The following is a 25016-nucleotide window of genomic DNA, read 5'->3' on the forward strand; positions in this document are numbered from 1 at the left end:
CGAAAGAAAGAAAGAAAGAAAGAAAGAAAGAAAGAAAGAAAGAAAGAAAGAAAGAAAGAAAGAAAGAAAGAAAGAAAGGAAGGAAGGAAGGAAGAAAGAAAAAAGAAAGAAAGAAAGAAAGAAAGAAAGAAAGAAAGAAAGAAAGAAAGAAAGAAAGAAAGAAAGAAAGACAGCTGCTTTAACCTGAACTCCTAAATGACTCGAAGCTCAATTGAGAACATCTAGAACAAGAATGAAATCTACCTCTGACCTGCTGAAAATGATTTGCCAATCAGGCCAGCAAAAAAATCACAGCCACCAGAGAAAAACTAAAACAACATACCCTCCCTTCCCTAAGGAAGACATTTCAAACAGCTTAAAACCTCAGGAAGTTTGGGATGTGTAGCTCTGTGGAAGAACATCTTAGTAGATGCACTCCTAGGGCTCAAACTCCCAGTACTGAGAAAATAAAAAAAATCAGGATTTTAAATATGACCAACTGATACACCAATCTGTCTGTGGAGAGAGGATTGCACCTGCCTGGACAGAGACTACGCCAGGCAGCAGAGGACTGACATCAGCTATAAATAACCTTGAAGAGGAAAAGCAGAAGTGTGCCAAAGAATATGCCTAGAGAGGGAGATCTGCATAAGTGATCTTTGAAAGACTAGTTTGCCCGAGAATCCTAACATCTCTAGATATAGTAGGCTTCAGATTCCTGAAAGAAGATGGCATGAGCTCAAGTCTCTTCTGGAGTCTGCACCTCACTCTAGGGAAAGAGCAGCCAGGCCGGCAGCAGCCAGTCAGGCTTAGTGTCTGGGACAATGATCCTTCTGTTGAAGCCTCAGATGCAGGACACCAGGCAGTGTGGAGAGTGGAGGTGAGCAACAAGAACCAGCTGGCAGGTCGGGCGGCCACCTTCACATCCTGGGGACTGGTAGGGCCACCAGTTTCCTTCTGCCCATGCCCTGAACTTGTATCCCTCAATCTACAAGTCTGAAAGTCAGTACAAACTAAAAACTTAAAAGCCCTTCCCTTAAGATCAGCAATAGAAAAAGATAAAAGATAAAAAGACTCAGGACTTCTGTTAAACACTACTGGAGGTCACAGCCAATCAGCACAGCACCAGAGAGGAGCAGTCGTTTATTTACCTTAAAGATGAAACTGATTACCTTTAATCCCAGCACTCAGGAGGCAGAGGCAAGTAGATCTCTGAGTTAAAGGCCAGCCTGGTCTACAGAGTGAGTCCCAGGAAGGCCAGGGCTATACACAGAGAAACCCTGTCTCAAAAAACAAAATCAATCAATCATTCAGTCCATCCGTCTTGGCTTAGATTAAGGTTATCAAGACTTTCTTATACTTTTTCTAGCACTTTCATAGTTTCCAGCTTTATGAACAGGTGTAGGTGATCAATTTCAACTTAAAGTTTATATATGATGGGAGGCAAGGGCACACCTTTATATTTGCAAAAATTTATACAGACACAAAAATCAAGCCAGAGAGAAGTCAAGTAATCTCAGAGCAAAGACACATTTCAGAGGGCTTTTCACACCATCACTTTGCACAGAAAAACCACTAGTAAGCCTGCCTTTATCAGCTGGTTAGACGGCTCAATAGATCAGATGCTTGTCACTAACACTGCCCGCCTAAGTGCTCTATATTTGGAACCCACATGGTAGAAAGAAGGATCCAATCCTGTAAGTTGTCGTCAGACCTCCACATACTTGAATAGTGCATGCACCTCACACACAAACTATTTAATTGATTGATTAAAAACTGTACCTGCCTCTACCTTCTCCTTGCGTTTCTCAGCCAGTTTTAGCTCACTTTTAACTAACAATGAATGAGTAATGAGAACATGTTTGAAGAGAGTCTCTGATTAGGGAGACTACACCCTAAGACGACCTTCACTCAAACAAAGCCAATCGAGGAAAGTGAGGCACCATTAAAACCCAGAGGTGGTCCTTACCTCACACCTAGCACTGGGAGGCTCCTCCCTCAGGACGGGAGGACATAACTGCCCAGAGGCTGGCCCTAAGACCCCGAGGAACACTGAACACCAAGGATGCCAAATCCCTCATAGAAAATGCAGCCCTATTGCATATAACTGACTCAATCCTGCATCCCTTAAATCATGTCTAGATTATTTATGACAGCTATGTGATACAATGCTATCTAAGTAGTTATTACCCCGTACCTTTGGCAACAGTAGCAAGAAACAAAAGTCTGTACATATTAGCACAGATACAATTATCTTCCCTGAAAATTCTAACAGCCATTTGGCTGAACCTGCAGACAGTCCCCAAGAAGGCTCACCACAATGACTCCCTCTCAAAGATGTAGCGTGGAACTGGGAAAACTGTCCTTCATGATGGAGAGACCTGACAGCACCTCATCAGGGAGCCTAAGGTGACCATCAACAGTGTAGTCACAGTGGCAGCCACACTGACAGTTGTTCCAAGTGTCACAATACTGTCTGACAGACTTAGATGAGAGATATTCTACAGAGCAGGTGGCCTGTGCTACTCAAAACAGTAAAGGTGATCAAGGTCAAAGGAAGGATACAGCAGTCTATATGACCCTGTGGAGGCATGGCACAAAACTAAGCGTGTATCTTGAGAAGTTTCTTCCCAAACACACAACTTAGGGTTTGGTGTGAGCAGCATTCCATGCTTTGCACTAGCCTCACTGTGGCTCTGTTAGTCTGTACACCATGACTGGTTACCAATCACATCACAGCTTCCAGGGCCTGGCAACACAAAGATTCAACTCATGCGCAGACAGAACAGCACAGCTCCTTGTTTCTAGTGACAAAACCATGCAACATTTAAAAAGGTTGAGTGGACGGAAAAAGATAAAAATCGCAACAAAGAATCAACCTGACAACACCAATTACACACAAGCAGAGCTTCAGTAGGGCTGCCACTGAGGCCGCTGCAGACACAGGCCAGAGGAGCTTGTAAATTACTGGGCACCTGTGAGGGAAGACTCTGAGCCATCCCACTCAGAGCCTGAGGCATTTGTGTATAAACGGCAAAGGCCCTGGGGAAAGCTAACGATTTGGAACAGGTCAAGGAGGCAGAGGAGGACCCAGAACTAAGCTGAAGGTGGACAGGGCAGCTGGGGGTGGGGGCGGGTGGAAACAGCAGGTGACTGCTGCCTTTCTGGGAAGTGTTTTATTTTTATTTTGGATAGAATTGGGAGTAACATCACATAAACCAATTCTTTTCAAATTGAACATAGTGAATAATGGCCTTCTAGTTTTTATTATCTTCCCTGTATTTCAAAAACATGCTTATGTACTTCATTGAAAACATTTTTTAAAACCAGCTGGTGAGTTGGCTCTCCTCCTCTCCCTCTCCCTCTCCCTCTCCTCTCCTCTCCTCTCTTCCTCCCCTCTCACAACCCCCACTCTGCCGTTCTCTCAACTCCCCTCCCCATGCTGAATAAACTCAGCATGGCCCTGCAGAGGAATCCCTTTCCCCCACACCATATAGCACCTCCAACAAACATATCCCTGCTTGCTTATCTTTTTATAAAACACAGTAGGTTCTGCTTCCTGTTAGCAGCTTTCCTTGGCAAGTATGCCACTGCTCTGGCATCTCTAACATCTGAGGGTCTCCAAGGCAACTTCGACTTCACAGCTTCTTGTTCCAATGTCTGGGATCCACACATGATCTTCTGGGCTCCTCCAAAGGGCTTGGGGTACTTCTCCAGCTCTGCCCTCTGTAGCACTCTGGCTGACTCCACCCCACTGCTGCTGCTGTTCTTGGTGGTAATTCCATGGTACTAGCATCTCAAATATGCTGGGGTCTTCCAGTGCAACTAGGCCTCACCAATAGCGTCTCATGGGTTCTCTTCATGATGTCAACCTTCAACTCCTTTGCATGACCCGTTCAGTCCTGGACCATCAACTGCAACTGAGGCCATACCTTCACCAATGGCCTTCCCTGGGCTCTCACAGTGCCAAGCCTCAGCTGCTCTTCATGACCCCTTCATACCTTCAAAACCAGTACCACTTGGGAGATTCTTACATATTACCAAGTCCAGCTGCAGCACAAGGTACAACATTGGCTATCTCATCTCAGAAAACACTTCCCAGAAGATGTCACCTCAGTGATGCTGGTCTCTTCTTAATCACTGCTAATTTCTTTGCTCCAGCTAACTAGCATCAATTGTTCCAGTAACCCCTTCTATTCTTGACTCTAAAGTCAGAGCCACATGGCTGAAGCTGCCAAGTTCTGCTGCTTGCTGGGGCATGTTCCCCCTTATTCTATTACCAGCTTTCTGTTTTCCAACTCCTTCGCTGCATAAGCTTGGCTGCTTTGAAACTTACCCTGTAAACTCGTCTTGAACTCAGAGATCTGCATGGTACTGTACTGGGATTAAAGGCCTGTACAACCAACCAGGCCTGGAAATAAGCTTTTCTTTACCTAGAACTTTCTTTGTACCAGGCTGGCCTTGAAATCGGAATCTGCTTGCCTCTATCTCCTGGAATTTAAGATATATACCACCATGCCTGGGCCTAAGCTTTTCATGGCCACTATTCTTCAAGATCCAGATCAAAAGCCTGTGTCTTCCAGCCTCAAGATCTAGATCACAAGTATGTCCTCCATTTCTGGATTGTTCGTTCCAGATTAAAAGTCCAAATTAGTACTTGTTTAACTGCAAACACAAACAATCTTATCTGGGTGGAATCTTATCCTGAGATCACCATTCCCTTAATCTCTTTATCTCCTTGAACACAGGATTCAGCTTCGTTTCACTTCCTGGTGCTCTTTTATTATTACTTGACCTATACGTTTTGTTATCTTTTCTTTTTAATCTTGCTATGCTTGATCAGAATGCTCTTTATGAGAGTAAACCAGAGGATAAAGACTATGCTGGGCTTTCTTGAGACTTCCATTGTCAACACAATTAACCTGATTCTCTTCACTTTAGACTTAGCTTCATGCAGACTCTGCAGACAAGGGCAAGAAGCAGCCAAATTAAATTTTTGTGGTACCAAAGTACCAAAAAAAAACACCAGTCTCTAGGATACATACTGAAATTCTTCTCCACTTGGGCTAGACCTGTACAGTTCATATCACTTTCAGCAGCAAAGCCTTCCATATTCCTACTAAGATAGCGCATTAAGTCCCACTTAAAGCATTCCACTACTTTCCACACCAAAGTCCCCAAATCCACACCAAAGTCCCCAAATCCACACCAAAGTCCCCAAATCCACACCAAAGTCCCCAAATCCACACCAAAGTCCNCAAAGTCCCCAAATCCACACCAAAGTCCCCAAATCCACACCAAAGTCCCCAAATCCACACCAAAGTCCCCAAATCCACACCAAAGTCCCCAAATCTACTTTCTTCCAAACAAAAGCATGGTCAGGACAGTCACAGCAACAGACACCATGACCAAGGCAACTCATAAGGACAACATTTAACTGGGGCAGCTAACAGGCTCAGAGGTTCAGTTCAGTCCATTATCATCAAGAGGGGAGCATGGCAGAGATCTGGCAGGCATGGTGCAGGAGGAGTTGAGAGCTCTCCATCTTCATCTGAAGGCTGCTAGGAGAAGACTGGTTCTCATGTGGTTAGGAGGAGGGCCCACCCCCACAGTGAAACACTTCCTTCAACAAGGCTACACCGATTCCAACAAGGCCATACCTTGTAACAGTGCCACTACCTGGGCCAAGCATATTCAAACCATCACAGAATGTAAAGGACTCTAAGTAGACTGACTTAAGTAATAACACCAAGAGAAAATCAGCACCTGTCTTTAAAAACAAAATCAGATGAGAGAAATTGGCTTTGTGATAGGGAAAACACGCTTCTCGGAGCTTCCAGGTCCCCGTGGAAAGTGGCACGGATGCTTTCCCAGTCCCCCAAGTCCACAAGGATTCTGCTTTATTAGCTCATACTTGGCTTACACAGTTGAGATACTGTCTGTCTTAGTCAGGGTTTCTATTCCTGCACAAACATCATGACCAAGAAGCAAGTTGGGGAAGAAAAGGTTTATTCAGCTTACACTTCCATACTGCTGTTCATCACTAAAGGAAGTCAGGACTGGAACTAAGCAGTTCAGGAAGCAGGAGCTGATGCAGAGGCCATGGAGGGATGTTCTTTATTGGCTTACTTCCCCTGGCTTGCTCAGCCTGCTCTCTTATAGAACCCAAGATTACCAGCCCAGGGATGGTCTCACCTACAAGGAGCCCCTCCCCCTTGATCACTAATTGAGAAAATGCCTTACAGCTGGATCTCATGGAGGCATTTCGCCAACTGAAGCTCCTTTCTCTGTGATAACTCCTGCTTGTGTCCAGTTGGCACAAAACCAACCAGTACACTATCCATTCCTCAAAGATTCCCTACACTCTAATCTAGGCCTCACTTCCATTCACTGGGCTACCATGGCACTGGTACAGACATAATATTAACAGTGAAAAGTAGAAATGACTCTAGGAAAAGACTCATAGCTAGTTTCCAAACAAACATCAACACAGCACTATCACTCTAATGTGCTCCTCAAAATACTCATTCTATCTTTTCAGAAACTATCATCTTGTGTCCTGGTTTTCTTTCAATCTACTTGAGTAGGGAAGGAAGTGACACACTGTCACCTGGGCAGGGTCAGACTGGAAGTGAGTTAATCTGCACAAACAATGGTCAAGAAGAGGTGTAAGAACAGTGTCTCGATTGCAGAGCCATGCTTCCAGTCTGTACCATGACTTTATGGTGTTAAAGGGAGAGAAGACAACCTGTGTGGCCTCATGTAAGAAGAGAAGGAAGCTGTGTTCCTGTGTTCCAAGTGCTAACGTCCCTGGTTCCCTCAGAATGGCACATGTACAGGGGTGAGGTGCCGGAAGGGTTGATATGAAGGAAGTGTTCCTCTTCCTCTTGTTACTTTCTCCAAGAGTCACAGGGCAAAGAACTCTGAAAGCTGGCATGAGGGACACCTGAGAAGGCAGGGTTTCCTAATGAATGGGATTTTCTGTGAATGGACTTGGGAGGCAAGAGATAAGGGTTTGAGTCTGTTTGTCACTGACTGTTTAACAATGAGAAAGTCTTCTTTTAGAAAATAGGTCATAGTAGTGCTGGAGAGATGGCTCAGTGGCTAAGAGCACTGGCTGTTCTTCCAGCGGTCCCATGTTCACTTCCCAATCAGCTCACACCTATAATTCCAGTTCAGAGGATCCAAAGCCCTTGACTGGCTTCTGCAGGTACCAGGCATGCACATGGTACACAGACATGCACATGGTACACAGACATACATGTAGGCAAAATACTCATGTAAAAACCAAATCAAACCAAACAAAAAAAGAAAATGGATTGTTGCAAAGATTAAATATGAAAACCATACAGTACATGTTCTGTGCTTGGTGCACAACATACTCCAGGACAGCAAGCAGGTTTTCCTCTGTTGCTTCCATGCTCTGTGCTGAGAAAGGAAGACAGCCATGTTGTCAGAGCTGATGCTGATCTGAATGTTAAGACAATCCTCTAAATCTTCAAAAAGCAGCAATTTTGATTAGTTTTGCTATGGTCCAGTGTTTCCTCAGTGTGTCCCCTTTCCTTCTTTATAGAATGGTAATGTATATTCTGTGTATGTTAGAAGTACATAATTTACTTTTTGATTTTTGCAGGGGATTACACTTAAGAGATTAGTCTCAGAAGAGACTTTAAGATGGTGTTGAGACTGAGAGATTACAGGCACTTTTGAAGTTGGTATAAATACATTTTCTATCACTGTATGGCCATGAGGCAGTGGGGAGTAGGATGTGGTATCTGAATGAGACTGGCCCCATAGGCACAGACATTTGAATGCTTGTTCTCCAGTTGGTGGTGCTGTTTGGAAATAATTAGGACTTGGCTGGAGAAAGTGTGTTACTGGGTTGGGCACTGAGATTTAAAAATCTTCCAGTCATTCTCAGTGCATTCTCATATCCTCCCTCCCTCCCTCCCTCCCTCCCTCCCTCTCTTTTTTTCTCGCTCTCAGCATCCAGGTCCTACTGTTGTGCCTGCTGCCATGCTTCCCCACCACTGGAACCATAAGTCAAATAAACTCTTCCGTGTGTATGTGTAAAATGAAAAGCAGCAAGGGGCGTGGTGAAAAAATTAACACAGGTAGGTACAGACAGCAAGAACAGGACAGTCCTGATGGCTGGGCAGTGAGAAGGCCAGCATACAACCAGCAGCTCCAGGTGGATGGCTACTTGTTAACTCAGGGTTGTGCAGGGCCCACCCATTGCTCCTCAAGGGTCACCCATACTGTCCTGTGTACACAGTTCCTATGATATAAAGTTCTGCCCTCTCTACATCTTATTCTGAAAACTTCAGATACACAGGACCGTTTAATGCTTGAACAAACAGTAAGCATCCATTTGCTAGTACGGGCTTTGCATATGAAGAGAGGTGCACATGTGGAGGGTGCGGTGTATTCCCAGGTGACAAATGCTGGCACATGTTCAGCCAGTGCTGCAGCTGAAAGCCATGCTTTAGTGGTTTGTTTGAGACAAGGTTTTGCTATGTAGCCCTGGCTGGCTTGATTCTGACTGTGTAGCCCAGGATTATTTTGCAGTAATCCTTCTGCTTCTGCCTCCCAAATACTGGGATTACAAATGTGCACTCCATGCGCTGCTTCATGGATTCCTGTCACATCTCAGACCTAAGACAAACAACAAGCCTGGTGTTGGGCAACAGACACTTCACCCCATGTCTGCTCCCCTATAAACCCAAACACCCTGCAGCTTCTGCTGGCTGAGGGTGGACAGGCAGAACTGTTGCTAAGGCTAAGCTACCAAGAGAGAGCTGCCAGAGAAATGTTAAGGATACCTATATCTGGCAAACTGAAATCTCAGATTTACACATTTCATAGTTTATTTTAGCAATATGATTATCAAAATAGAAAAATAAGGCCAGGCGCATAACATCTGGAAAATTCAAATAAGAAATTTGGTCTGTGTTTAGTTGCCAGTCACGGAGATGCAGCACTCTACTTTCTATAACCGAAAGGTGATGAGGGCAATCTGTGTCAAAAGTCACCAACCCTCATTACACACTTATAAAAAGCCACGAGCACACAGAGATAAATGTGAATGACTGGACATTGGCAAGGACCTTTAATTATAGTTAATCAAGTAAATAACATGAAAATTTGGCAAGAAAACACTAATTCTCAAATTACTGTTACTAGAAAACATAAAAGCATTCCAATGCACATTGAAAGTAACTTAAGTGCAGGAAGTTAGACTTAGTCTCATGTTACTTAAAATAAACTCCCCAGATGACATGCCAATTTAAAGTGTTAACGCGAAAGCTAGCATTCAGTGCCAAATTCCAGATTCTACACACTGGAAACATTTGGTAGAGAAAATTACAAAACTTTCTCTGTTTTCAAATTTAAAGAAAGACAAGTCATTGTCGAAATATTCTGAATTTTAATGAAACAATTGCAGATTCTTTAAAAACTCAAAAACAACAAAGTCACTTCCGGTCTGCACTGGCTTACCTTGGGCACAAACTCTGTAACCAGTCCCACAGCACCTGGAGAAGGCTCAAATCCCAGGCACTCTAACACAGCCAGGATCCCGGGATTCCAGGAGCTTGGCCACACCAGGATCTCAGTGTCCCAGAGGCAGCTTGACTCCTAGGAACTCTGACACACCCAGAATTTCGGGATCACAGGATCCCACAGACAGCTGGACTCTGAGGAGTTCTGACACAACCAGGATTATAGAAAAGTCAGGCTCCAGTCAGGTAGTGAGGGCAGGTAGCACTAGAGATATTCAGAGACAATCGTAAGAACATAAGCAATAGAAAGCAAGGTTACTTGGCATCATTACCCAATTCTCCCACCATAGCAAGTCCTGGATACACCATCACACTGGAAAAGCAAGACTAGGATCTAAAATCACTTCTCATGATGATGATAGAAGACTTTAAGAAGGACATACATAACTCCCTTAAATAAATACAGGGGAACATAGGTGAACAGCTAGAAGCCCTTAACGAGGAAAACACACACACAAAAAAAAATCCCTTAAAGAATTACAGGAAAACACAATCAAACAGGAGAAGGAAATGAACAAAACTATCCAAGATCTAAAAATGAAAATAGAAACAATAAAGAAATCACAAAGGGAGACAACCCTGGAGATAAAAAACCTAGGAAAGAGATCAGGAGTCATAGATGCAAGCATCACCAACAGAATACAAGAGANAGAAGAGAGAATCTCAGGTGCAGAAGATACCATAGAAAACATGGACACATCAGTCAAAAAAAAAAATGCAAAATGCAAAAAGATCCTAACCCAAAACATCCAGGAAATTCGGGACACAATGAGAAGACAAAATATAAGGATAATATAAAAGAGAGTGAAGATTCCTAACTTAAAGGGCCAGTAAATGTCTTCAACAAAATTATAGAAGAAAACTTCCCTAACCTAAAGAAAGAGATGCCAATGACCATACTAGAAACCTACAGAACTCCAAGTAGACTGGACAAGAAAAGAAATTCCTCCCGACACATAATAATCAAAATGCATTAAACAAAGACAGAATATTAAAAGCAGTAAGGGAAAAGGTCAAGTAACATATAAACGCAGACCTATCAGAATTACACCAGACTTCTCACCAGAAACTATGAAAGTTAGAAGATCCTGGGCATATGTCATACAGACCCTAAGAGAACATAAATGTCAGCCCAGACTACTATACCCAGCAAAACTCTCAATTACCATAGTCAGAGAAACCAAGATATTCCATGACAAAAACAAATTCACATAATATCTTTCCATGAATCCATCACTACAAAGGATAATAGATGGAAAACACCAACAAAGGAGGGAAACTACTACCTAGAAATAGCAAGAAAAGTAATCTTTCAACAAACCTAAAAGAAGATAGGCCCATAAACATAATTCCACCTCTAACAACAAAAATAACAGGAATCAACAATCACTTTTCTTAATATCTCAACATCAATGGACTCAATTCCCCAATAAAAAGACATAGACTAACAGACTAGATATGTAAACAGGACTGGATATTTTGCAGGAAACACACCTCAGTGACAAAGAGGAACACTACCTCAGAGGAAAAGGATGGAAACAATTTTCCAAGCAAATGGTCCCAAAAAACAAGCTGTAGTAGCTATTCTAATACTGAATAAAATGAACTTTCAACCTAAAGTTATCAAAAAAGATAAGGACACTTCATATTCATTAAAGGAAAAATCTATGAAGATGAGCTCTCAATTCTGAACATCTATGCTCCAAATGCAAGGGCACCCACATGCATAAAAGAAACTCTACTAAAGCTAAAAACACACATCGAACCCCATACGATAATAGTGGGAGACTTCAACACCCCACTCTCACTCAATGGACAGATCATGGAAACAGAAACTAAACAGAGACATAGTGAAAATAACAGAAGCTATGAACCAAATGTATTTAACATATATTTATAGAACATTTCATCCTAAAGCAAAAGAACATACCTTCTTCTTAGCACCTCATGGTACCTTCTCCAAAATTGACCATATAATTGGTCACAAAACAGGCCTCAACAGATAAAAGATTGAAATAATCCCATGCACCCTATCAGATCATGGACTAAGGCTGGTCTTAAATACCAACAAAAACAATGGAAGACACACATACACATGGAAGCTGAATAACGCTCTACTCAATGATAACTTGGTCAAGGAAGAAATAAAGAAAGAAATTAAAGACTTTTTAGAATTTAATGAAAATGAAGACACATCATACCAAAACCTATGGGACACAATGAAAGCAGTGGTAAGAGGAAAACTCATAGCTCTAAGTGCCTTCAAAAAGAAACTGGAGAGAGCTTATACTAGCAGCTTGACAGCACACCTGAAAGCTCTAGAACAAAAAGAAGCAAATACACCCAAAAGGAGTACACAGCAAGAAATAATCAAACTCAGGGCTGAAATCAACCAAATAGAAACAAAAAGAACTATATAAATAATCCACAAAACCAGGAGCTGGGTCTTTGAGAAAGTCAACAAGATAGATAAAGCCTTAGTCAGGAAGAACCTGGACTGCCTTGCTAAAGCAGACATCACAGAAGTTGCTATGAGCTACCATGGGGCTGGAGAGGAGACCTAGCAGTTAAGAATATGTGTTGTTTTTGCAGAGGACCTGAGTTTGGTTTCCAGTACCCACACTGGCTCACAACCTGTAACTCCAGCTCAGGAGAACAGTCATTTTCTTCTGGTCTCCAGGGGCATCTGCCTTCATGTACACATACCCAGAGGGGCTAGAATCCAGAGGGTGTCCACTTGTGGTTCATGACCCCTTTGGGAAACCACAGACAGTTAAATTAGAATTTATAATAGCCGCAAAATGACAGTTATGAAGTAGCAGTGAAACAACTTTACGGTTGGGGTCACCACACGAGGACTGCATTAAAGGCTCGCAACACTAGGGAGGTGGAGAACCCCTGGCTAGATGGATGGCTCCACAGTTAAGAGAACTTGCTGGGACTTAGTTCCCAGCACCCAGAGAGGAGCAGCACAGGGAGTGTATGTGCAACGCCAGCCACCGTGGGTGGAGCTCCAAAGGGACCAGGGTCTAAGCAGTTCTCAGTGCCTTCCCCAAACAGTTTCCCAGCAGGAAAGGCCGCTTCGGGAGCTCCGGTTTGTTTTATACAGTCCTTACTGTGGCCAAGAATGTCCCAGCTGGGGGCCTTCACCTTTTATGACCTCTTTCTCTTAGATAAAACACTGACATCTCATTCCTAATAAACAAAGGTCTAGAAAATCAAAAATAAAAATAAATCTTAAAAAAAAAACTTACAGAACAACTGGGATTGTATCAGAAAGTCTTTGATCTAAGATGACTGATAGAGGCACATGGTATACACACACAACAGAATAAATACGGGAATTAAGGAGGCTGCATGGTGTATGGTCAGTCTACAACCATGGATTATATTTTTATATAAAAGCAGAAAACAACTTGAAAATACAAATGTAGGAAACAATTCCATATATAATAGCATCAAAAACATAAAAATTAAATATTAAAGTATTAAAAATATAAAATGCAGAGTGAGTGCTGTTCCGTGTCAGATCCTGCACTGCACGTGTCTCCCACCCTGTGCTGCACTGATGCCCCAGAGGGAGGTTAGTGCCATGGAGCCCAAGCACCACTCCTGTCAGCCATGCCTGCCCCTACCAAGGTAGATGCAAGGCGAAAAGGTCAATCAGACAAGAGTGCAAATGAAAGGGAAGAGGGGAGCGAAGGACAAACAGGCTGACATGGCTGACCAGCAAACTACAGATCTGCCTGCAGAAAATGGAGAGATGGAAGGCTGGTGGAGTCCAGCCTCCGAAGAAGAGAAAGAAGCCAAGTCCGACTAAGCATTCATCACGTCTGTCAGTGGTCCCTGCCTCCCTTCTTGTTCAATCCAGAGGAATATTTTTATCAATTATTTTGTAGAAGCGAGTTCTTTAGTAGCTCTGGAAACATATTTACAAAGTGAGGGAATCACACGTCATCCCATTTTTTTTTTAAAGATTTATTTATTGTTATATCTAAGAGCACTGTAGCTGTCTTCAGACAGTCCAGAAGAGGGCGCGTCAGATCTCATTACGGATGGTTGTGAGCCACCATGTGGTTGCTGGGATTTGAATTCAGGACCTTTGGAAGAGCAATCAGTGCTCTTAGCCACTGAGCCATCTCTCCAGCCCTCATCCCATTTTTTTAAGTGTAAATGTTTTTCTTAAGAGGTTAAATCATTTACTAGTTGTTTTTTTTTTTTTTTTTTGGGGGGGGGGGAGGGTACAACCAGAATGAGGAGAGGCTGTGACTGTAAAGTGGGTTAGTTTTGAATCCTATAGTACGAAGCATACTGAATAGCAATTTGGAATCTCAGGCATGCATTCGAGTCTGGAATGTTTTCAGCTGTATCTGGTCTCCTGTTTCTAGAAGAACCATTTCCTAAGGAAATGACTCCTTGGTCAGAATTGACTGTAATGTCTCTGGCCCAGTTTCCTAACAGTTGTGATAACATGCTGTGAAAGATGGATATATTGAGAGTGTCTGTATTTGGCATAAAATTATGAGTCAGTGAATTGAGGATTATGAGCATTTGGTTGTTATGTGAGGTCTTAGGGAAACTTGTTAGGTTTGAGGCTGGAGTTAGTTCAAAGAGAAACAATATCTAGCTCTTCATTTGTGTACATGAACACAATGCGACTCTTCAGAGTTTGGGTATGTATGCTAAGAATTGTAATGTCTGTATACTCTGTTCCTCCACCAATAAAATCTCAGTTATGAAAGTGTGTGTGTGTGTGTGTAATTTGAAAATATCAGTGTAACTTGTTTAAAGGATAAAACAAAGGAAGACAAACTCCCTGTTTGAAAAAAAAAAAGTTAGAGCCTGGGTGTTAGCTGAGGTCAAGACTTGTTAGTGAGGTCAAGACTTGTTTTGCATAAGAAAGGGCATAAATGCAGCAGAGACTAGAAGAGACCAAGGTCAATGAACTGAGTTATGAAGAGTTTAGTGGTTCTTTCTTTTGTTTGGGATATACATATATATTAGTTTTTTGAGACAGAGTTTCTCTATGTAGCCCTGGCTGTCTTTGAACTCACTCTGTAGACCAGGCTGGCATTGAACTCAGAAATCCGCCTGCCTCTGCCTTCCAGGTGCTGGGATTAAAGGTGTGCGCCACCACTGCCTGGTTTGGGGGTTGTATTTTAATTTTTATTTACATATTTGTGTGTACATCTGCTTGTCTATAGGTGCATACAATGCCATGAAGGCCAGAAGATAGCATCAGAGCCCCTGGAACTGGAGATACAGGTGTTTGTAAGCTGCCATGTGGATGCTGGGACCTGAACTTGGTTCCTCTGCACAGGCAAGTGTCTTCAGTCACCCCACTCCTTTGTTTTGTACTTGTCTTAAACAAAGGTTATTAGAACAACAACCAGGCAGCCCTATGGGAAACACTAGACCTTAGCCTCCACAGATTAGTCATTCTCACCACTGTGACAAAATGTCTGAGAAAAGCAATGTAAAAGGAAGAAAGATCAAATTTGGCTCATGCTATCAGGAGTTTCAGCTGCTGGCTGCCTGACCCCTGGTTTTGTATTCAAGGTGGCACCGCACAAATAGCAGAAACACTTGGTAGAGTGAGGCTGCTCAGCCATGGTGGCCAGAGCAGAGGGAAGAGACAGTGTCCCAGAGTCTCCTGGAAGGTATTTCCCCAATGACCTACTCCCTCTAAACAGGGCCCATTTCTGCAGCCTTGCAGCAGCCTTGCAGCAGCAGGGAAGAGCAACCTTGAAAACAAGAGCTCTTGGAAGGCATTTAAGATCCTCAACATTTCATGAGATAAACAAAATTCATTTGAAATGGATCATGACCCAAATAGAAATACAAACAACAAATCCTCCTGAAGACAACAGAAACAAAATCATGACTGCTTAGGGTTAGAAAAGAGAGAGAGAGAGAGAGAGAGAGAGAGAGAGAGAGAGAGAGAGAGAGAGAGAGANAGAGAGAGAGAGAGAGAGAGAGAGAGAGAGAGAGAGAGAGAGAGAGAGAGAGAGAAATCTATTAACCATTAAAAAAAAAAAAAAGCCATAAGCAGCTTATTATGGTGGTAGCAGTCAGTTTTCTGTTGTTATAACACCAGGAGCAAGACAACTGATAGAAGTGTTTTCTTAGGTTTATGGACCCAGAGGGATCGACCTGTACTACCATTTTAGGAGTGAGGAAATGGAGGCTCAGTGAGCTGACCAGCAACAGAATGAGAGACTAGCATCAGACCTGCTCCCATCGGCAGCTCGGCTCTTCCTTTCCCCGGGTGCCAAGTACCTTCTCCTCCTTCTACCCCAGGTGGGTACCATCCTGGGCGCTCACACTGGGGAAGTGTGGCAGTAGAAAGCACGGTGGTTGGGCAGCAAGCTGAGAGTGCACATCTTAAACCTCAAGCGTGAAGCAGAGAGCAAACTGCTTCATGGTACAAGTCTTTGAAAGTCCCAAAACCTTCCCAAGTAATACACTTCCTCCAGTGAGGCCGCACCTCCTAAGTCCTCCAAAGGGGACCAAGCTCTCATACGGCAGAGATTATGAGGGGCACTGTCATTCAAACTACCACAGAACTTTAAGATATCTGCTCAGTAAGAGATATCACTAAAAATCGAATACGTAACCCAATCACAAACTATAAGTGTTCAGTGCATATTTCTGATCCAGAATACTTAGAAGAACTACAAATCAACAGAAACAGTCAACACAGTTTGGGCGTGGAGGGGATGACACTTTATAAACCTCTAAAATAAAGCGTTTTATTTTAGAGGTTTATACCTGATGGTCAACAAGTATATTAAAAAGGCAGCCAAGGGCTGGAGCTGCAGCTCAGCACTGAGCTGACTAGAGTCCTAGCAATGCAAAAATAAAACGTAGGCCGCTGCATTAGTCACGAGAGAAGTGCAAATCAGAACTGTGATATGATGCTAGCTCATAGTCTAGAATAGTTGAAACAGAAACTGTAGCATTAAATGTTGGCAAGTATGTGAAGCGATGGAATTCACACATTACTGGTGGGCTGTAAATGTTTCTATAAAGCTTAAAGCTTAACAAACACACAGATGCCATACATCCCCAAGTCCACGTTCCTAGTGCTATTTATTCACTTAAGAGAAATGAAAACAGGCTGACAATATTGTTTCACACATACATCACAGAAAGTAGCCTCAAACTAGAAACCATCCAAATGTCCACCAACCCAAATAAATGCTGTAAAGTCACACAAAGAATAATACTCAACAATAAAAAAATTTAAAAGTCAATCCACATAAAACCAAATCTCAGAAAACAAGCTTTTTTTTAAAAAAAAAAAAAGAAAGAAAGAAAGAAAGAAAGAAAGAAACGGCCAACACAATACTATGTAATTCCTTTCTCAAAGGTAAACCAAATAGGCTAAATTAATCTTCTGTCTACGTTATCTATCTACCTACTTATTTTGTGGTACTGGGAATGAACTTGGGGCCTTGGAGGCTCTACTGCCTGTGCTATATACACGCAGGCACACAGCAGTATGAGTATCTACCTGGGATCTAGGAGGAGGCAGAAGGTATTTGGCACCTGGGAAAGGAAGAGACTCTAATCTGACCTCTCGCTCACTATGCTGCTGGTCAGCTCACTGAACCTCCACTTCCCTACTCTTTAATTGGAATAGAATACATTCTGTCTGCCTTGATGGTGTTGCAGAAGAGTTAATGCTGGGGTCTACATGACCTCAGAAAAGTAGGGAACTGGAATACTTATAAGCTAGTCCACATTTCTAGCACTGAAGGGGTCTCTGAATTCAAGGACAACCTGGGCTACATGACAAAATTGTAGAAGAAAATGAAGAAAGAAGAAAAGAAGAAGCAGCAGAAAAAAAAAAATCACGCAGCGGTAATCACAGTTCCTTATACTATTATGCAAAAACCTAGGGTAGAGGTATTTCCTCACAGGAGTCAGGTACTTATACTCAAGGAGGCACCAAGAGGATCCGTGCTGGAATAGCTCAAGCCCCAGCCCAGCCAGGTGCTCACCTGTTGGTGTGGTAACAGGGGCCCTGTGTGTGCGGCCGCTTTCTGTCCACCTCCTTCCAACTGTCTTCTGTCCACTTCCTCTTGACCTGCTTGCCTTCCTGCTTCTTTCCTACATACTCAGCGTAGGTCTGGATCCGATAACTTTCCGCGTACTTGCTGGTATTAACAGCTACAAGGAAGAGAAAATAAATCCTTAGAGAAAATGAAGAGAGCGATTAGGAAAGGTGGCCTGAGGGGTCCCCAGCTCACATGGAGAGCCCACAGGGTTGCTCAGTCTCCCCCAGTGTGGGGGCTTCGCAAACTGGAAACCAGTGCAAAGACCTAAATAAAACACTGACACTGTAGGTATTTACAGCTAGCAACACTGCCTGAAAAACCTTTCATTTTCAGGCTAAGAAAGGGAAACCAAGCAACCATTAGGCACCAAATGCAAGCTCTCACTATTAAAAACCAAGTGCCAAGGCTGCATGCACACTGGTATGTCACCATCAAAACAGCTCTGCTACACATCTGTGCTCCATGTTTCATAGATACTGTGTTTAAGTTCCACGTATGCCCATGAGACAGGAATTGTCTTCAAAGGTGAGGAACAACCGTCTGGGAAAGTCAGCTCATTCAGTAAAGTCATTGCTTTACAAGCATGAAGATCTGAATTCACAGTACAAAAAAACAAAAACCAAAAAACAAACCAGGAACCGTGGCATGTGCCAGCAACCCTGGCAGAGAGGACCTAAAGGACAAAGGCAGGCCGATCCCAGGAAGCTTGAAGGCCAGCTCTCCTAGCCCACATGGCAAAGCCACAGGCCAAAGACAAACCCTACCCAAACAAAGGGGAAAGGTGCCCAAGCCAAGGACCAACACCTGAGACCACCCCCCAACACACACACAATGAACAATCAATGTCACAGAGGTCTGGGCCTACCTACAGGCTATCCTGCCAGCACTCAACACCAGGTTACCCGAATGCCAGGGCCATTCCTGTTGCTCTGTGCCTCAGCTCCAGAAACTCCCTAATTTTTAATATTTGCCTTCACCCTCAACTTTTAAAGACTGCCTCTATTCCCCACATTGCACATCTGGCTATGCCCTGCAAGAACACATGGTAGATCAGTTATTTTTATTTTTTGTTTCTAGTTTTGCACCCCTGAGCACAGAACCCAGGGTTTGGAGCACCCAAAGCAAGTGCTCTTCCACTGAGCTCTGTGCCAGCTCTGGTCTGGTTACTAGTGTTCCAAATGCATGCTGCTTCTTCCTTAAGGTTAGTGGATGAAACACAGTAGCAGTAAGAGAGTAAGGATGGAGAGGAGGCCTGTCCTAGGTGGAAGGCTCTATCAAGATGGATTCGTGAGATGGGTGTGGTGGCACACGCCTTTAATCCCAGCACTCGGGAGGCAGAGGCGGGCGGATTTCTGAGTTCGAGGCCAGCCTGGTCTACAGAGTGAGTTCCAGGGCAGCCAGGGCTACACAGAGAAACCCTGTCTTGGAAAAAAAAAAAAAAAAAAGATGGATTCGTTTTGGGCACGTGCTTTCCTTGCCCACCAACTGTTATCCTAACATTTGTAGGGAGATGCTAAGAGCCCAGCCCTGCTGTCAGAGGCAGTCCTGGTACCTAAGTCTTTGGTTGAAAGGTTTTTCCAGAGCACTCACAGTAACCCCTCTCTGGAGTGGAATGTGCATTCCCAAGGAGAAGAGCAGGCTCGGATCAGCATCCCCACAGTAGCTAAGGTGATGCCAGGACCAGGCACAGCAAGCTGGTGTGCTCAGCAGTAATCCCACTGCTCCCAGGTGCTGTGCCCCAGCTCCAGTTCGCTAACAGACAGGGAGCATGTCTGAGCACAATGGAATCAGGGTCACTACAAAGGGAAAACAGGTAACAGTGCTTCTCACTGCTGGCTTCACATGGCAATGATGTACCGGCACTCCATCAAGTCCAGCAGCTTTGCAGCACTGGGCCTTTAATCTAGAAGCTAAGGGCTGGCTCGGAACCAGGCCTCTGACGGATGAATCAGCAAAAAGGCTTTCAACCTAGTCCTTCAGCAGCCATATGCCTGTTAGGAGCAGCAAGCATCAGGGCTGCCTGGTGACATTCGACTTCTCCAGATTAGGGAACTGACTTAAGGCCTGCTTTTGCTTCCACCACTTTGTCAAAGCCAATGGGAGACCAGACACACTGGGAGTCTACTCTGTTTCCCTGTAGGCAAGTGAAGTTGTTTTCACATAATAATCTCATGTCTTTTTGCCTGGTCTGTTCTCTTGTCACTTGGCACACATCACAGTATTTAATCTTCACAACCCCCAGAGCAATGGATGTTCCAGTGACCACAGAAAAAGACACGGGTTGTCAGGGATGCTCCACAGCAGAGCTAGGGTGAAAGTGAGAAACAAACAAGCAGACAGATATTTAAAAGTGACATTTTGTCTACTGTGAATTTGCAGGCAGGCATTTATTTTACTGAGGTTGACAAATGTCTTATAAAATCCTGTGTTGGGAGTTTGAATGAATTGCTTAAAATGTTGAGTTCTCCTTTTTACTTACACTTAATAAACGTTTTTAACTGGTTGGCTGAATAGTTTTACAACAACTTGACACAAGTTCAAGTCATTTGAGGAGAGGAAACATAAATTTAGAAACTTTCCCTAAGATTGGGTTTGTAGGCAGACCTGTAAAGCTGGCCGTCCTGGGCTCTATAAGTAGACTGAGCTAGACAATAAGCAGCACCCTCTATGGCCTCTGCATCAGCTCCGGCCTACAGGTTCCTGCCCTGCTTGAATACCCACCCTCACTGCCTTTGATGACGGAGTACGATGTGGAAGTCTAAGTCAAATAAACACTTTCTTCCCCAATTTGCTTTTGGTTATGGTGCCTCACTGCAGCAACAGAAACCCAAAGTAAGACAGTGGCATATAAAATAACAGGATTCACTATGATTTTCTACTAGATTTTTAAATGTTTGTTAAGAACCTTGGGGCTCAAAGGTAGCTCAGGAGGTAAAATGCCTGACCAATAAGGATGAGAGTCTGAGCTTGAATCTGTAGAACCCACTTAAGACTGAATGTCCGAGCCAGGCGTGGTGGCGCACGCCTTTAATCCCAGCACTCGGGAGGCAGAGACAGGTGGATTTCTGAGTTCGAGGCCAGCCTGGTCTACAAAGTGAGTTCCAGGACAGCCAGAGCTACACAGAGAAACCCTGTCTCGAAAAACAAACAAACAAAAACAAAACAAAAAACAACAACAACGAAAAAGACTGAATGTCCGAAATCCCAGAGCTTCTGTGTCCAGACTGTGCCGGCTCCTCGCCAGCAGGTCCAGGCGAGAGGAGAGAGATCCCGGTCCCGTTGGGGTCTCTCCAGGGCAGAGCGGGATGGTGAGTGTCTACAGCCCACAATAAACACACCGAGCCAAGAGTCTTGTTGAAGCAGGAACTCAACTCTATGGCCTCAGCCTCTTGCTTATATAAGTTCAGAACATAGGGAAGGGGATTTTTGGGGTAAGATGACATAGGAGGCGGGGTATGGACAGAGGGTAGGAGACTTAGGAGGCGTAGGAGACAGAGGGTATGGAGTATGACAGGACCAATGGCAAAGCTCTACATCAGCAACAGTGGGGCAGAGGCGGGGCCAAACAGGTCTTGCTGAGTTATCCTGATACGTAAGTGACTGAGACAGGTCTCAAAACTTGAGCCAGGCTTAGGCTCTCCCACAAGGCCGCAGGTTTGTCCTCAAGGCCCAAACTAGAGCCAAAATGGGGCCCAACACAGATTGAAGGTAGGAACAGGAGTATCCCCAGAAAGTCACTGACAAGCTAGCCTGACATAATGTTGTAGTGATGAGGCCCTGACTCAAACAACCAAGGTTGTCCTTTGACCTCCACAGGTGCATAGCTGCAATCGCACACACACACACACACACACACACACACACACACACACACACACACACACACAAAATCTTACTTTCTGACCAACGTGGTGGTGCATGTCTCTAATGTTAACACTTTATGGACAGAGGCAGGAAGATTGCCTGAAGTTCAAAACCAGCCTGGTCTACACAGTGAGTTTTAGGTCAGCCTAAACAACTTGCAAAGAAAACAAACAGTAAGAGTAGAAAAACAAAATTTTATTGTCAACCAAAATCTTTCTACTTGGCAACTGTATTATATTTATATAGAATCCTTCTGAAATTGATCTACAGACCAACTACAATGTGGGGGGTGGGCATTTTAATTAAAGACTGAAGGAACTAGAATGAAAACAGCCCCCTTCTCCCCATGAGAAAGACAAAGCACAGACCCCTGCCAAGCTGGGAGTGCACACCTGTAGTCTACAAAGAACGAGGCGGACAGCCGTGAGTCTGAGGTCTGTGGGGGCTTGCCTCGCCTGCTGGAAATGTATCCTAAACTTTTATTTCAAGCTAATTAAGCCAAGTGTAGTAGGGGTATTCGTCCATGCCTAAACTCAACAGGTTAAGGGTTAGGGGAGAGTCTGGAAAAGGAGAGTAACCACAAGTTCAAGGCCAGCCCAGGCTACCACATAAACCCTGTCTCAAAATAAATTTCAGTGTAATGACCAGGCTAATATAAACAAATAGGCCAAGAGTATAGAAGTAAAAAATTAGAAATAGAATTCTGAATTTGCAAAATGTTGAATTTTGACAGAACAGCCTAAAAAATTGAAGACCTAGGAAATTTGTTTATCCATAGGAAAAATGAAATCAGATTCCTAGTCACATGGGGTCAAAAAAAAAAAAAAAAATCCACTCCAGATGGGGAAATTAAATGGGAAAGGCAAAATTTGAAAACCTGAAAAAGAAACTATAAATGAACTTTCTGAGCTGCAGTTATGGGGCATTTATGAAGATACAAAAGGCCTAAGAGAGAAGTCGAGGACAGCAGCCATGTTAACATCAAAGCCGCCACCAGAAGACTCTATACGGAGAGTGAAGTCATTCTTCTACTGAGAGAAGACCTCAGGAATACATTCAGCTGCAGAGAATTCTCTCATCACCAGAATAGAGAAGAATGTCAGCACTCAGTATGAAACACAAGAAAACAGACAAAGACACAGAAAGCACGGGCCTCCATCACAGGAGGCCAAGGAACACGCCTCAGGCAAAGGAAGAGAAATGAGGAGGGGCTCTCTGTCTCCAGCTCCTACACAGGCACGCAGCGAGCTCTCTCCTCCCCCACCCTCTCTGTGTCTGTAGCTGTCTCTCTCTCTGCAAAGTAGCAAGGAAGTTTTACTCAAAGCAAAGTGTGCAGGTCAGAAAATACACTATCAGGAGTAACAGCAGGCCACAGGAGTGAGAGTACACAAGGGCCAAAAGTCTTCTTTACCACAGCCAAATAAGCCAGGAACAAGGAAGGTACGCGACCCAACACTGAATTACCGGCAAGCGGATGAAGTGCGGGAGGACCACATGATGGAAGACGAGAAAACCCACATGGACAAGGCACCCAACCCATCTTTAGTGATGGGATGTGGGTGGGAACGCAAACCCCAAGTCTATGACTTCTGTTTTATCAAGTTCAAAAGCAAACATTTACAAGCCAGGCATCGTGGCACAAACATCTAATCCCAGCACTTGGGAGGTGTATGGAGGAGGATCAGAAGTTCAAGGCCAGGGTCAGCTACATATCAAGTTCAAAGCAAGAAGGCTACATGAGAACCCTAGATCAGACAGACAGATGAGAAACTTACAACCTACTTCACAAACAATTTAATTTTTATTTGTTCACTTCCTGGTCTGCCTGCTCATTTGGAGCTAGTCTCACTCTGCAGCCCAGGCTGCCCTGGGATTCCCAGTGATCTTGTGCCTCAGCCTCAAGCTGGCGCATTAGAGGTGCGGGCCATGGTGACTAGCTCAAATCTTATTTACTCATCTATCTTGATACTTTGTTGTTTGAGACAGAGTATCATATAGTCCAGGGTAGCCTCGAACTCACACAGTTGGGAATGACCTTGAATTCCTTATCCCTTTTGAGTTCAGGGATGACTGGGGCATATCGTCATGTCTAGTATACAAATCATTTTTTTTGTTGTTGTTTTGCTTTGTTTTTGTTTTGTTTTGTTTCTAGACAGGGTTTCTCACTGTAAACCAGCCCTGGATGTCCTAGAACTCACTCTGTAGACCAGGTCGATCTCAAAGTCACAGTTTCTGCCCCCTGAGTGCTAATATTAAAGGTATAGCCGCCACATCCAGCTTACAAATCATCTTTTAAAAACTAGACAAACAATCATTATAAGAGTAAATAAGAAATACATAGCACTGTATTCAGTAAGAAGAGAAAGACAGCGGCATGGACCAACATATACACAGAAGGACAAAGTGCACAGACTAAATCATGCAGTACTACTATCAGAGAAATCACCAAGCCGACAAGGGAATGTCCTAAGGAAAGACATCCTTGATTCTGCTCAGACTTGAGGGCTTCCCAAGCAGATATGCAGGAAATACTGAAGGTCGAGATTTATATTCCAGGCAGGAGGCTCATGCTGTGAGCAACCTCTGAGAGAAGAATGTCCAGCCTGAGGAATGAGAAGACTAGAAAGGTGAACCCCAGAGATGGTACGAAGAGGAGGCCAGGGCAGAGCCAGAGCAACAGGCAGAGCACTGTGTTGGCATGGTAGGAGTGTCTGAGGAATCCATCTCATACAGCTCCTGTCTAGAATTTGAGAACACGAGGACGCCAAGGCCATACATAAAGAGAGAAAGGAAGGAAGGCATCATGGCAGGCTGGCAGAGGTGAGGATACAAGAAAGACACAGATGGAAGAGCAGTCTTCCATCTTGAAACTAAGCAATATGTGGGGGTACCCTTTAGGGGTCAAATGCTGGCTTTGAGGCACTGGGAAACATCAAGTAGAAACGGGATAGAGAGAAAATCAGTCTGGGACTCACTGGCAGAAACATAATCTGAGCTGTTGAGAAGTCTTCAGACGGAACGAGGAACACCAACTGGAAGGAGGCAGGCATGGGACCTGGGACATTGTAACCCAGACGCTCTAGGAAGCAAATGTTATGGAATTCAAGAAAACACTGCTTCAAGGAGGAGGAAGAGGCTGCTGTACCGAGAGATGTGCGGGGTGGGAAGGCTGTCTGGCAAGAAGGCCACTGGACACCTCAGGAGTAGTAAACTTAAGGCTGTGGAGAGACACAGCCAGAGTCACTGCTAGGTGATGGCTGCAGAGAAATCCTGGAGAGAGACAGCAAAGTGGGATGGGGACTCTGAAAGGATGGAGGCCTGAAGTTGTTTACAGTCAGGAAGAAGCCAACAGTTAGGCCCAGGAAAGGGCAATGACAGCCCTGGGGGAGGGTCAGACTCAGAGTCAGGTAAAAGGAGGCAGAGGAGAAGGGAGGCTTAGGTGCACACAAGAGACTGGGGTTCCTAGGGGAGAGGAGCGTAGCCCTAAACGTGAAGACAGTAGGGCTGGTAACTTGTTGGGAATCCGACAGACAGTGACTTTCAGTTTAGA

General features: G+C 44.0%; 1 protein-coding gene across 2 annotated transcripts in view; it reads right to left on the reverse strand.

Moving 5' to 3' along the window:
* Positions 1-25016, reverse strand: part of Parn (poly(A)-specific ribonuclease) — a 130427-nt gene that overhangs the window by 8063 nt on the left and 97348 nt on the right. For both annotated transcript variants that reach the window (XM_021209166.1, XM_029544747.1), the window contains one exon: positions 17546-17714. In XM_021209166.1, the coding sequence (XP_021064825.1) occupies positions 17546-17714 (169 nt within the window). The remainder of the gene's footprint in view (positions 1-17545; positions 17715-25016) is intronic.

The sequence above is a fragment of the Mus pahari genome, chromosome 12, assembly GCF_900095145.1.
Source record: "Mus pahari chromosome 12, PAHARI_EIJ_v1.1, whole genome shotgun sequence".
Taxonomy (NCBI): Eukaryota; Metazoa; Chordata; class Mammalia; order Rodentia; family Muridae; genus Mus; species Mus pahari.